Source organism: Chiroxiphia lanceolata, chromosome 7 (genome assembly GCF_009829145.1).
Source record: "Chiroxiphia lanceolata isolate bChiLan1 chromosome 7, bChiLan1.pri, whole genome shotgun sequence".
In the NCBI taxonomy this organism is placed as follows: Eukaryota; Metazoa; Chordata; class Aves; order Passeriformes; family Pipridae; genus Chiroxiphia; species Chiroxiphia lanceolata.
The window spans coordinates 23,013,720-23,027,321 of NC_045643.1; the positions used below are offsets into that span (position 1 = coordinate 23,013,720).

At 39.6% G+C, this 13,602-nt stretch overlaps 1 protein-coding gene across 1 annotated transcript in view; it reads left to right on the forward strand.

Moving 5' to 3' along the window:
- The window catches only part of PLA2R1 (phospholipase A2 receptor 1), a 38,903-nt gene extending 30,148 nt beyond the window's left edge, over nt 1–8,755 (forward strand). Inside the window, exons 24-30 of the mRNA XM_032693534.1 lie at nt 2,066–2,304; nt 2,827–2,995; nt 4,326–4,466; nt 4,892–5,008; nt 5,439–5,615; nt 6,304–6,333; nt 6,553–8,755. Coding sequence (XP_032549425.1) covers nt 2,066–2,304; nt 2,827–2,995; nt 4,326–4,466; nt 4,892–5,008; nt 5,439–5,615; nt 6,304–6,333; nt 6,553–6,770 — 1,091 coding nt within the window. The 3' untranslated portion in view covers nt 6,771–8,755. The remainder of the gene's footprint in view (nt 1–2,065; nt 2,305–2,826; nt 2,996–4,325; nt 4,467–4,891; nt 5,009–5,438; nt 5,616–6,303; nt 6,334–6,552) is intronic.
- Nucleotides 8,756–13,602: the final 4,847 nt, after the last annotated feature.

Consider the following 13,602-nt stretch of genomic DNA (forward strand, 5'->3'; position numbering starts at 1 on the left):
ATAGGAGGGGAGGTAGGGCCAGCTGAGAAGTAGAACGAACAAATATAAGCTCTGGGCAGTGCTCACATGTGACTCAAGCAAACCATAACTGTATTTTACATCATTTATTGTGAACTGCAGTTGCAGGGAGTGCTGGAGTAATTCTGTACATAGTGTAGGAAAAAAAAAAGTGTTTTCCTGTTTTTGTTTCAGTTACCTCCCAAATGTTTGGATTTTAATCCTTTTCTGCTGCTTCAGACAGTTGGAGAAGGTGTGAAGAGGCAGGAAGGGGAACAGTTGCTGTATGGTGGCCAGTGCTCTGGGAGGGATTTGGGCTGCAGTAGGTGCTCAGGATCCTACATGTGTTTCCCAGCTGGGTGAAAGTGAGAGTGGCCCATGGGCCCTGGATGAAATGCAGCTCAGGGCTGCCCCACACACAGCAGAGTGCTCCAGGGTTTAAAGGGACCATCCTGCCTCTCCAGAGGGACACCCATGGCACTCTCCCAAATTATCAGGCAGTTCATCTTGCTAATTCAGCAGAAAACCTTCCTATCTTTTTTTTTTTTGCCTGCTTTATTTATTCATTTTCCCCTAATTCATGTCATGTCAGCTGAGTCAGGCTGAGTTAGCTTTATGCAGGCAAACACCAGACCAAGGAATACACAGCAGGAAGAGCAGAGAAGCAAGTAAGGGAGTAGTGAGACAGCCTCTTGTTGGCAGTAGTGAACTGCTAAATTTGCTCAAGTGTCCAAACAAATGTGTCAATTCCTGGAAAGATGAACTGGTGCTTTGCTTCTGCCATCCTGTCTGCATTCTGTTTCCCCCTGTTTGAATTATTTTCTGAAGGAGACTAAAATGAAATAAAGCAACAGGGGATCTGAACGGGGCTCTGATCTCTTAATGATGCTTGAGTTAGGATTGTGTCAGCAATTTACAGCATTTTCTGCCTTTTTTTAACAAGTGACACACACTGAAAGCTGGAACAAAACAGGGTTCTTCAGTTAGTTCAAGAGCAGAACTTTTACTTGCTTAGAAGTTTCTAATTTTACATGATTTGTGAATGACAAGTAGTAAATTCATTTACTATTTTAAGGTGCTTGTTAACACTCCTCCTCCTCTCTTAGTCATAAAGGGAACCAAGTCTAAAAGCACTCTACCTTGTAGAAAAGCAACCACTTGATTTTGTAATTGCAGAGAAGCTTTACAGACAGAAATAATTAATCCAAACTGACAAACAGGATTAAAACCATAGCATTGCTTTATTTTAGTAGTCGTATACTGGGGGCATTCATGCACATTAGCAAAGGCATTTGCCTTCTGCAGAAGCATGAGCACAGCAGCATTGCAGACTGGGCTGGAGTGGAGATGGTCTCTCTCTTGATTTTTTTCATCATGGGAGACTGTCTTAATTTCTTAAATCTAAAAAGCCTGTTTCTTCTTTTCATTGTTTTGGACATTGCTGTGTTAGTTTATCATCAGAAAGAGATAAGTCTTCATGCACAGAGGATTTCTCTTTAAGTGCCACACTGTGATCTCCCCTACATTGGCTCATGGTTAGTGAAGATGAGTTCAAGAAGCCCCCAAGCCCACACTTGTACCATGAGCCAAAGTTTGTTATCCTAAAGGCTGTGCCAGTACAATCGTCTTTATGCTGTAAACTGATCTTGGAAATTATTAATAATAACACGTCAAAAAGAAGTAATCTAATTTACATGCAAGGTACCTGGGGTAAGAGCACTCTGCAGCCCACTGCTACTGGACATTTGGGATATGCACAAATCCCAGGTGATTTCTTATTGACCTCCAAAGATACAGTCAGTCATGGAACTGACCTCGTTCAGGTTGGGGGTTTTTTTGTTATGCATTAAACTCATTCATTCCTGTGATGAGTTTTGTGTTATGATGGAATTTTAGGTACTGCTTTAGTAGTCATCATCTTTTTAAATTTCACTCCTTCCTAAAACCAAGGAGTTTGCAATTTTTAGATTTGTTTTTAAGGATAGTTCTGATTTTTTAGGAGCTGTTCAGCTATGATCAAGTTGTCTGTTTTAAAAATAAATAAATCCTTTTTTTCTGTTTATAACAGACACATCCAGACATGTCATCAATGCATCTGAAATGTATCCCGTGCCAGATACTTTAGAATATGGAAACAGAATGTATAAACTATTAAGTGGGAATTTTACATGGTCTTCAGCTTTAAAAGCCTGCATGGCAAACAGTGCAGAGCTGGTCAGCATTACAGACCAGTATCACCAAGCTTTCCTCACAGTCATTGTGAATCGGCTGGGATACAACCACTGGATCGGACTGTTCACTTCGGATGTACGTAGTAGACTACCTGGCTGAGAATATGATGCTGCAAAGGAGTTTTTCCAGGAAAAAGCTAGTGAGCTGTGTCATTCATTTGAAGTTACGGAAAGTTTGCATCTGGAAATGAAACCCTGGAAAGCTTGAGCCCTAAACGTTTTTTTTTGTTGCAACGTAATGTATAAGTCTGATGAGAGCCAGTTTGGTGCAATGACTACTGAAAAACAAAAGCCATAGAAAACTTCTAAAAACACACAAAAAAAAATTCTTGTAATGTCAATGCTGAAATTTTGTTGTTTCATTTGTAGTAGCCAATGGCCCGAATAACCACTTGCTGAAAGCAGCAGATTAGCTGTAGTTTGTAGTCTCCCAAAAGTAAGCTGGGAGGATCGTTGGATCTGCCTTTTGTAGATTCTTCTGGGTCTACCCAGCCTTTAGAAAATTAGAAGACATTCTGTAATACCTGCCACCAAAAGAAGATTAACTTGTATGGTGCTAAAGCATATCAGAAAGATAACCTGAAATTTGTTTTGGCAGAATGGGCTTAACTTTGAATGGTCGGATGGGACTAGGTCTTTGTTTACCTTCTGGGAAGACAACGAGTCCCAGGCCTTTGGCAGTTGTGTTTACATTGATACTTCAGGGCACTGGAAAAGCACAAATTGTGAACAACTTCTGCAAGGAGCAGTTTGCCATGTGCCACCTAGTAAGTCAGAGTTAAGATTTATATCAAATCTTTGCAGCTGCAAATGTGTGTACTAACAGTGGAAGTACGTAAAGGAGATTCATTGGTTTGAAGTTAAGCAAGGTTAAGTATTATTTAAAACTGAAGTATATTTCTGCATTTTCTCTCTGTATTTCCTATTTGTGAAACCATTTTTCCCCATAAAATATTGGCCATCAGGTCTGATCTGCAGGAGAATGGGAAGACAACTTTCATAACAGAAAAGAAATAGGAAAATCACTTTGTCTCTTCAGTGAACACTATATTATTTGAGAAAAATGAGGATTGCTTATAACTTAGCTCAAAGGGAAATAAATTCAGTTTGCTGCAATTAACTGTGGGATGGGAGAAGGGAAGCATTTAGAGCAAAGTGAAAAATAAGTCACATCTTCACTTATAAGCATGTTAAAGATTTTGCAAATTTTTTTGGTAAAGATAAGAATATTTTCTGGTATCCTAAAATATGTTTCCTAAAATTCTCTGGCAGTTACCTGGGCTTCAGTTGAATCCATAATTTGGGTCTGGAACTCCATTTAGTCCAGGACTGCAGGGTCTTTGGCAGAATCCAGTTCTCCAAATAGTTCCTATTCAGTGGTGTTGATCACCAGAGGTTCACCTACAGCTTATAGTTTTTGGTTCTGTTGAGTAGAAAGCTGTTTTGGAATCCTTCAAGACAAAAATTATTCTTTAGCATGGATTTTTATAACGAAGCTGACTGATTTTTTGGAGTGTCAGGGTGTGTAATCATGTATAGCGTAACGTTTATGTGTTTTATAGTAAAAGTAGGAGGCATATGAAACCATAAGTAATGTAACTGAATCTCCAGCACTCCCAAAAAGTGACACGGGGTATCACAAAGTGACCTTGCAGAGTTGCCTTCAGTCAGAGGGACTCTTTGCTGCAGCATATTGCACACTGGAGAGGCTGCCTGCTGCTTACCGATGGGAAACTCTCATCTGTACCATGGTCTTTATGGCTTGGTGGAGAGAGGCTCTGTGGTCCTTGGAAATCCCCAGCCCTTTGGGAGGTGCTGGGCAGCCCAGAGTGCTCTCACTCATGATTCCCTCTGCACATCCCTCCCACTTAGACTGTTCTGATACCACTGTTGCAATCCAGCAAGGCTTCTGATCAGAAATAAAACCAGCTTTACTCCTCTAATACAAATATATGCAACCACTAGATTTTCACTTTGAAAAATAGATGAATAATGCAATAATATGCTTATTAGCATTACTCCAGAACAGTGTGTGGAATGTTATAATAATGTGCATTTTGTTGTGCCTATAAAGCTGTGCTGTTATTTCTATCGCAGAAAAGAAACTCAATGCCTATAAAGGCTTATGTTCAGAAAAAACTGTACCCTGGATCAAATTCAAAAACAGTTGCTACAGCTTTTCCACAGTTCTGCAGGGCACGAGTTTTGATACTGCATATGAAGTCTGCAAAAATCAAGGTGATTGTTTTGTAGCTACCAAATGTCATTGTGATATCTTAAAATTATACATATTTTCTGAAATTACTGAAACCGTGGCATATGTTTTCTGTATTTCAAGATAACAGTAGTGGAACTTTTAAGCAAACTATGAAATTGGAGGCAACATAAATCAAAAAAATGTTCCTTTCCATGTGAAAATATTGCTTTCTCAAATAACGCATAAAAGGAAACTTTTTCCCTTCAAACTTGTTTTAAAGTCACGTAAGAACAGTTTTATATTGGTCTGAACATTTTCATATTAATTACGAGTTTAAGAACTTATAATGTATAACCAGACCTTTCAAACTTTTCCATCAAGTCTCATAATACTAACTTTTTGAAATGCAGTGTTACATTTCAATGGCATGGATTGTTTAAAAATTTGTTCTTTATTTAATTTATAGGATCAAATCTTCTAACTATTGAAGATGAAGATGAAAACGCCTTCATTTTGGAAGAGCTACACAATTTTGGTTATTCTGTGCAAATGGTTTGGTTGAACATCCTGCTTGTTACAGACAGTAAGTTTTGAGTGGAATAGAACTGCATGTAAGAATCTGATTTGGTTTTTGGTTATTTTAATGCTAGCATAGCCATCTTCCAAAAGACTTTTATCTTTTCAGATTTTGTTCACTGACTGTTGCCTGTTTATGATGTAGTAAAACAAGCTTTCTGTAATCGTTACCAGCATTCTGAATACTCAGTATGCATAGACGCATGTGAAAACTTCTTTTTCCTGCTTAGAGAAGCACTATAGACTGTTTTCTGTGTTAACTACACAGGATGTTTTTAAAACCTTCAAGAAAAAAAGGTAATGTAGTGGCCAAACAGACAAAATCCTGGCATTCCATAATACAGTATTTTTTTATGTGAGGGTAAGTCCAACTGAAACAGAGATACTTTATCAAAATAATGTGCTATTTTGTAATGATTTATAACTTCTGCCCACAGATGAGACAGTCTCCTGGTTTGATGGTTCTCCTTTAAATTATTCTAACTGGGGCATCAGGGAACCTGACTTTGACCATCTCAGAGGGAATTTCTGTGTCAGCCTGAGGACCACAGATGGAGTCTGGCAATTATCTCCATGCAGAGAAAAAAAGGGTTTTGTGTGTAAAATGGATGCAGGTATGTTCTTCCAAAAAATAAGGCAGTTGTGTCCTTCTAACCACTGTTTTACATGTTCCTTGTTGCTTGCTTACTTGCTGTTAGTTTTCATTTAAATCATTCTGTCCCTTGGTATTAGAAGAAAAATACCTGCAAAAACCCCAACCGGATAGGGTGACCTCCTTTTGAGGAACCTGAGCAGCCACTGCGTTAATGCCAAGTGCGTTGGACTTTCTGTGGCATCAGGCTGACCTCTGCAGCCCCTGCTGGGTGGGCAGGCACATCCTGGGAGAGCTGCACAGACACCATGCCAGTAGGAACATGGGCCTGTGAGAGAGCTGAAGAATTTCCAGAGCCCACACAAAATCCCCCAGTCACTGCTGGACCCAAAAGCTAGATTAACCTACTTCTGCATGGTTCTGTTCATGCACTTGTACTTGAAAAAGTGGGTAAATACCGCTGTTCATCCATGCACAAATGTCAATTAATATATTCCACCAAATTAAAGGGATTTAAAATAACAGATTAGATTATGTTTAACTTGGCCAATTGGAATAACACTGACATGAGTCAAATTAAACAAAGAACAGTGCTTTTTTGTGTGGTTTTAGGTAGGTTGTCTTCTCAGTATCCGTTTTACAGTGAGTATACATAATAACTTCTGTTACCTCTGTGGGTAATTTTGTGATTGTTCTGGATTTTATTTCAGATATTGATGCAACAGAACCCTCTGAAAATGGTAAGTTCTATATATTCTTAATTTTTTTCAATAAGGAGTAATACACATTTTGAGCTGATATTTTGTGAGATTACATTTTACACTGTTAAACCTGTAAATTAAAATGTGTGACATATATAAGAAGTACTAATACGTTTTCCATAAAACAGCTATATATTTAGAATTATCTATAATTGTAGCTATATTTACTTAACAACAATTTCTGTCCCTCCCTTTCAGCATCATATGGTGGGCTTGTAGCTCTGGCTATTCTTGTGACGTTGGTGATGCTGGCTGCCATTTCCCTTTTTCTGTGGTGCCTGTACAAACAGAATAACCGACTCTTCCACCACATACTGTGGGTCAGAAATGCCTATTTACCACAGATTAATGCTGACGCTCCTGCTTTGGAAGAAAGCATCCTTATTTCTGATTTTGAGAGAAGTGACAACAATTAATTGATCAGAAGTAGCAAGTGGTCTTTTATTCTGTGTGAAACTTCACAACCTACAGTGGTTTTCTCATTCTCAGGAGTCCCCCAGGGTACCCATAGTCTGAGAAACCATCATGGCCATCGGTATGAATGCTGTAGGGGCTCCCCTTGGAGGGCTTTTGCTTTGTGGCAGGATGAGTTGAGGATGCAAGGTGGAGAAATTTGCTCCTCTGGGAAATTAGCTCCTCTGGGACAAGCCAGGAGCTGAAAATACTCACACACCATAAACCTCCAACCACTCACATGGGGCAGTTGTGTCTTAGGTCCCAGAGCAATGGGAATTTTCATGCAAATTTTTCCTTCGGGAACATGTGGGCCTTTATGTTTTGTTTCTGTACATCACAGAATCTGCTCATGAGGCAGCATTAAAATTTGCCTTGAATTTAGAAACTCTGAAACATATTCCAAGGATGATGGGGTAGACTTTTTTATGGTTTGTTTTATTTTGGTTTTTTTTAACGAGCCGTCCCTTCTGCAAAATTAACAGTTATTTTTCAGACAGTGAATTATTGCCAGGTAGATTTGCAAGTTTGCAGGGAGATGAAGTCACTTTTGACTTGAGAGTGCCAGAGTTTTGGTAGTTTGGCCTGTGATGCCTAGTTCATGTTATAAAATAAATTAGTCCAGAGATGTAACAGCATATGGGCTTTGTCATCCTGAGATGTGTCCAGCATCTTGTTAAAGATTTAGCTATGTGATCTCTCACCTAGATTATTTTAGGCATGGAATCCGATCAACCTCCTTGAAAGATATTTTTGATCAATATCTGTTTGGAAAAAAAAAAACGTTATAAATCTTGCTAAAGTTATGGTAACAAGTGACTTTACTGACAGTATTTCTGCAAGCAGTATTCATGGGGGCTCTTCTGAGACCCTGCTCTCAAAAGCAAAGGGTGATAAGTGGGCGAGCCAGTGCTGTTCCCAAAGGGTGCTAGAGTCCTCTAACCCCATGTAGCAGACACTTTTCCTTTCAGTGTTCATACTAAGGTGCTAAGAAAGGAGATGAATTTTGCTGACTGGTTGGTCTGCAGACTGATGGTTGTGAAGGAGCCAGCTCAGGTCTCTCTGCTATCTCAGTTACAGCAGCCCAGGACAGAAGTGCTTACTCTCCCTTGTACTCCCACCACCCTAACCAGTCCTCTACCCACCTCTCTGAAAGCTTTTCAGGGATTTTATTTTTTATTTTTATTGCAATGTGGAAAACCAAATGGTTAATGATGCGTTTCTTCAGAATGGATTTACTGTAACTTCAGTCATCTCTAAAAGCTGCTGCGAAGAGCTGCATTTGTTGTTCAGTTTCGTGGTTTGTTTGTTTTAAGGTGACTCATTCAGCATTTTGCAAGAGTCCTAACATGGAGGTATGTTCCTCAGAGTTAAGCAAGCAGCTAAAGCCAACTGCAATGTTTTTACACAATATTTGTTCACATACACGGGAATGTATGACTGGCTTTTAGTTAGATTTTACAAATGGCCAAACAAAAATTGCCTACTCATATCATAATTATGTAGAGGGCTATTCTGAAAAAAATGTCTAGTACATAGAATATTTCTATGCTGGTTTACAGAACCATTCAAAAATGTGGTCAAAGAGGCTGCAGATGGTTTTGATCCCAATATAATTTTCAGACTACTGTTTTTGGTAATTTCTAAGGTCGTAGCTATCACAAATTCTTAATCTGAGATTTTTCTATCATATAAAATATAAATAGATTTTCTGAGTATATTTTGTCTAATGATTTGACCCTATACATTAGTTTTCAGTAATATTTTAAAAGTTTTTGCTTAGCCCTCTAGATTTATCTGTGAGACTTTTTTTATTTGTGGACTGCAACTTTTGAGTACAATTGCCAGATAATCTGCTGTTTATATGTATGAACCATGGTAGCTTCTTTACCACCAAAATAAAAGAAGAAAAATGCTTGTGACCTTCTCTCCTTTCCCCACGAGAATTTTCAGTGGGGAGGAACTTAAACCACCAAATCCCCTTCATCACATTCACTGCCTTCTTACAGTACAGAAAGCAGAGTGGCTTGCAAGGCAGTTTCGTTTACAAGAGTAAGCTGTGTCATCTCTGAGGACATGTATTTATTGGGCTACAATGCTGTTAATAGTTATGGAGACTCTGGTCAGATTTTTATGTGGTTAATGAAGTTGTATTTTTCACAATACTTGACATAGACATTTTATCAATTTTCCTTGAGGTTGGCTTTAATCATTTAAATATATTTGAAGGGCAGTGATATAATAACCCTAACCTCAAAATAGTGATCATTCGTTAACATTGACTCTGATGTAGATGAGCTTGCATTAAGGGAAAAATAGTTCAAACAGTGTTTTCTTCCTACTTTGAAATGGTTTTGAAGGAACAGACTTTTACATATTTATTTTTAAATCTTTCATCATTTAACTATTAGAATTTCAGGTATTATTCACTCAAGAATGTAATCATTGATTGCTTTCTAGTCTTCCTTCTGGATTTTGTTACTAATGGCTTTCAACTGTTTTCCCTTAATCAAAGGTCTATATATTGTCCCTGATCAGAATATGTGATGACTGTTGTTTTTATTGATGACCTTGATGATACTGGCAGTGAAATTCATGATATTATTTCAACTGGAAAATAAAAGCGTGATTAATAATTTTCTGTGCTGTAATTTTTCTTGACTCTTTCCCCAGCTTTAATAAGAGGGAGGCTTTAGTGCCCAAGCTTTGCACCAGGTCATCCTGGTAGGAGAGGGAGAGCTTGCACCAGCCTCCTTTGTGGCTGTGTGACTGGACCTAGACCTGGGCACTGTGTATGATCTCCACACACATGGTGGTACCAGTGTTTCCCAGGATGCCTCAGAATGTGTGTGCAGGAGATGCTGAAAGGAGGTGGGAGTCAAAGCATCATCAGTAAGGATGATGGATGGGATCATGGCACTGATACAGAGATATTCTCCCAGCCTACTGCCTGTTCCCTGCAGTAGGGAGCTGGGACCATCAGGGGTGAGTAATGGGCTGGAGGAATTTTCCTGCTGAACTGTGGAGGGTGTGTTATGTGGGAGCCTGTTTGTTTCTGCCACAAATGAGGTGGAGATATATGGACTAAAGCACAGTAGCTTCCATGGATAGCACCAAAGTGCTTCCTGTGTCCAAGAACTGGGTTCCCAGAGCCTGAATAGGCAAAGGAATGTTGCAGATTTGTCTGCTGTGCTAACATCTTTCAATCTTCTTACTGAAAGGGAAGTGTTAGATCTTTTCATATCACTCGTTTGCTTGGGGTATGGAAGGGTATCCCCACCAGAGACAGGTACATTCAGGTCAATATATGACAAAGCCCTCTCTGCCAGATATTGGGGTTTGTCAAAACTTCATGTGCTGGTTTTTGCAGATGCCATTCCAGGAGAAAATTTACCTCCTGGTGCCTTTAGCAATCCTTGCAGCATGTCTCTGAGGCAATGCAGCTGTCACATCCCAGCTGGACGTGAGTCTGCAATGGGAACACATGTATGCTGGAGATGTGCAGCACGACTGGACAGAGCGAAAGGTTGTAGCACAAGGTTTAAGTGAGCAACATGATTTCTCAGCAAAACCTTCCTGGCTGTGCCACCCTGGGTGCAGTGCTGCCCTTCCTTATGCAGGGATTCTCCTTCCTCTACTGCCTTCATATAGACACACTTTTTCAGCTGGGTCATGACAAGAGCAGAGCTGTGGGGCTGTTTGAAATCTGGGCTGTGCAGTCCAGAGGGAGCATAGGGGAAAAAACAGGGTTTTGCGTGTTCTGTGAGACTTGACTAGCTCTGGTTCCCAGGGCACCTCTGCACAAATTCCCATCTAATTTAACCCCCTGCTTTTTTTCTTTCATTATGGTGCCCCTCCCTCAGTGTGGTCACAGGCATCCTCAGTCTCTTGTAATAATAAACCCACTGTAATGAAATCCATGGCATACCCTTCCTCCAGGGTATTTATTTGGTTAAAAGCTAAATTGCACACATTCAGCAACAGGACTCTAAATCCACAGCTAAAAAAAAAAAAATCCACAAAAAAATGGAGACCCCTGCTTGAGCTTTAATAATATTATAATATTTCCTCTGGTAACCAGTGGAATGTTGGCTCTAAACCCCTGCAGGCCAGCGCTGATCTTTTACAATCTGGTGCAGCCCTGATGCAGATATGTGAGTAACCATCAGGAGCAAATCCACAGGCGTTCATGCTCTTCTGAGATGGAAAGAACTAAGGTTGATCTTGATGCTTGGAAACACAGTCAGTCTCAGTTCTGCCAGTAGATGGTAGTGGTACACACAGAGCTGAAAAAACGAGCTGTGCAAGATCAAAAATCACAGGGATTTGCTCTGGATCTTTTAGAAGTGTAGTCAAATGAGCAGCAAAACTCCCAAGTCGCAGGATGGCAAATGTCATTGCGGGTTCTTAGCCATGGCCACAAAGTTACAAAGCTGTGTTAAGATGTCTTTCCAAGTCCTTCTCAGCTACTTTAATGGGATGCATTGAAGTGCTTGGAATGGGACAATCCAAGTCCTTACCTTGGTCAGTGGGTTTTTCTTTTCCTTGGTGAGTAATGGGAAAATCCACTTGGGTTCCTGAGTATTAGATAAATATCTTTGTGGTATGTTTTGGTTCTGATGCCTTTGATGGAAAGGTAATTCACTGAAAATGCTCCAGCCATGTGTCTTTACTGGTGAATGGATTTATTTTAGTATTTTATTTCTTGACTGTATCAGTGCAGGCATATACTTACTCATTTTCATGGGAAATGAAAAATTAAGCCACAGAAATGACAATTAGTAGACATTTTAGACATCCATTGCATAAATAATCATTCCACAGCACTGTTGAAAGCAGATTAATTTTCTCCTCCCAGTTTATTCTGTAAGTCACTCAGAGCATGAGTTGCTGATCGCTTTCTATATCCATTATCTTTATGCAGGAAGACCATGATTTGGATTCTGATCTTAGAAACTTAAGCATAAGAAAGGGTACCGAGAATAATTTTGTAATAAAGCTTTGCTTCAAAGTCTTAGTTTTATAACATTGTTTCCTTACACTGATGGGTTTCTAAGACTTTCCCAGTCCTCCTGTAATGAAGGCCATCCAACATCACTGGGTGGACTAGTAGAATGCAGTAGCTGGGTCAGTGTCTCAGAAAACACTGGAAAACAAAACTATCCCTGTATCTTTTCAGATTTTTATAGCTGAATGTTCATCCTCAGAAATTAAAAGTTTCCATTTATGTTGTGCAAAAACATCCTCAGTGGTTTTTCTTTAATTTTTTTTTAGTGAACACTGAAAATTATCCTGTCAAGTACGTTCCTCTTGTGAAGCTATTTATTCAGGTCATTTGTTCTAAAGCATGATCTTAGGCCTTTGATCCCAGCCATAACCTGATTAAATCTGCTTTGCCACTTATTCCTGCCATAAGCCTTGTGTGCATTGTAAGTGAGAAGCCCCTGGAAAGCCCCTTCTGGAAGCCAGAAGCAAGCTCAAACAGAGCTGATAGAAGACAGACTCTACCTCGTCAGCAGCTCTGTGCTGCATGGCTTCACTTACACTGGGTTTGAGACACCATCCCAGAGCTTGATGCTTCCAGGATCCTTCAGGTATGCAAGCAGAATCTCTAACACTGGACATTGCCAATGAGCTGAAGTACATATTTTTTTAATATAAAGTAAAAGAATATTCTAAGTTATATAAGGTTTCATTTGCTTCAGTCCCAGCACACCTTAATTTTGCTTCATCTCTACTAGTTTCATTTGCTATGTTTCTCTTGTTGCAAGCAGGCTTACCTGTTATGTACCTGAAACCTGATACTACCTAAATGTTTGCATGACCTAGGCATTATATCTTCTAGTATTTAATATTCAAGATATCAGAAGAATTCTTTTTGAAAAGGTAAGAAGGTAATGTTTCTGCTGCTGCATATTGTGTCCTGCTAGTCTTATGGGATGAAAGTTATGTTGAGAGGCAAATTGAATTACTTTAAATATTGTTTCAAAAGCAAATATTGAAGATGGAATTGTACATATGGGATATATCGTGGCTCTAAAAGACATTAGGTACCATTAAGTTAAATGTGGAAATGTATTAGAACAGCTCTGGGAGGCTTTCCATCTGGAAAGAAGAGATTAATAGAACACCTACAGGAACAGTGGATCCTTTACCTTTTAATACTTGTAGTATAAATAGCAGAGTGACTGTTCCCCACACATCATATTCAGGAAGGCAGCTGATGCAGCCTATATCCTTGGATGCTCCCAGAGTGCCTTGTCCCACTCACACACCACCTCTGGAACATGCACACCATGTGTTAGGGTGTCCGAGTGTGGTTGAGTTATGGAAGAAGGAAGAAAGACAGTGTGGGCTCCTTTCCTCATCATGTCCTTGACCATCCATCTGCCCTTGACCTTCCAGAATCTAGTCTGGGTTGATGACATAGTTTTTAATTATTGCTATTTATATATAAATTTGCTTTATTTTTGCCCAATTGAAAGACTATAAAGTGAAAATTAGTGATTCTCAGCTGCTCTTACAGGCTGTTTGACCACTTGCTCTGATGTAGCACAAAGCAAACCCTCATGGAAGGAAAGATGAAAGGAAGAGCCGTTCACTGGTGAAAGCAAACATGTAACGAGAACAGGGTGCAGTTTTTCTTGCTACTTGGGAAGACTATAACAAGAATTAAGTGACTGAACCACAGCAGGAAATATGTGATAGATAACTGTGGGATAGCTGGATAAGCAGCCAGTGCAAGTGGTAGGGTCACTTTCAATGGCAGTGGGCGCTGTTATGTTGGATAACTGT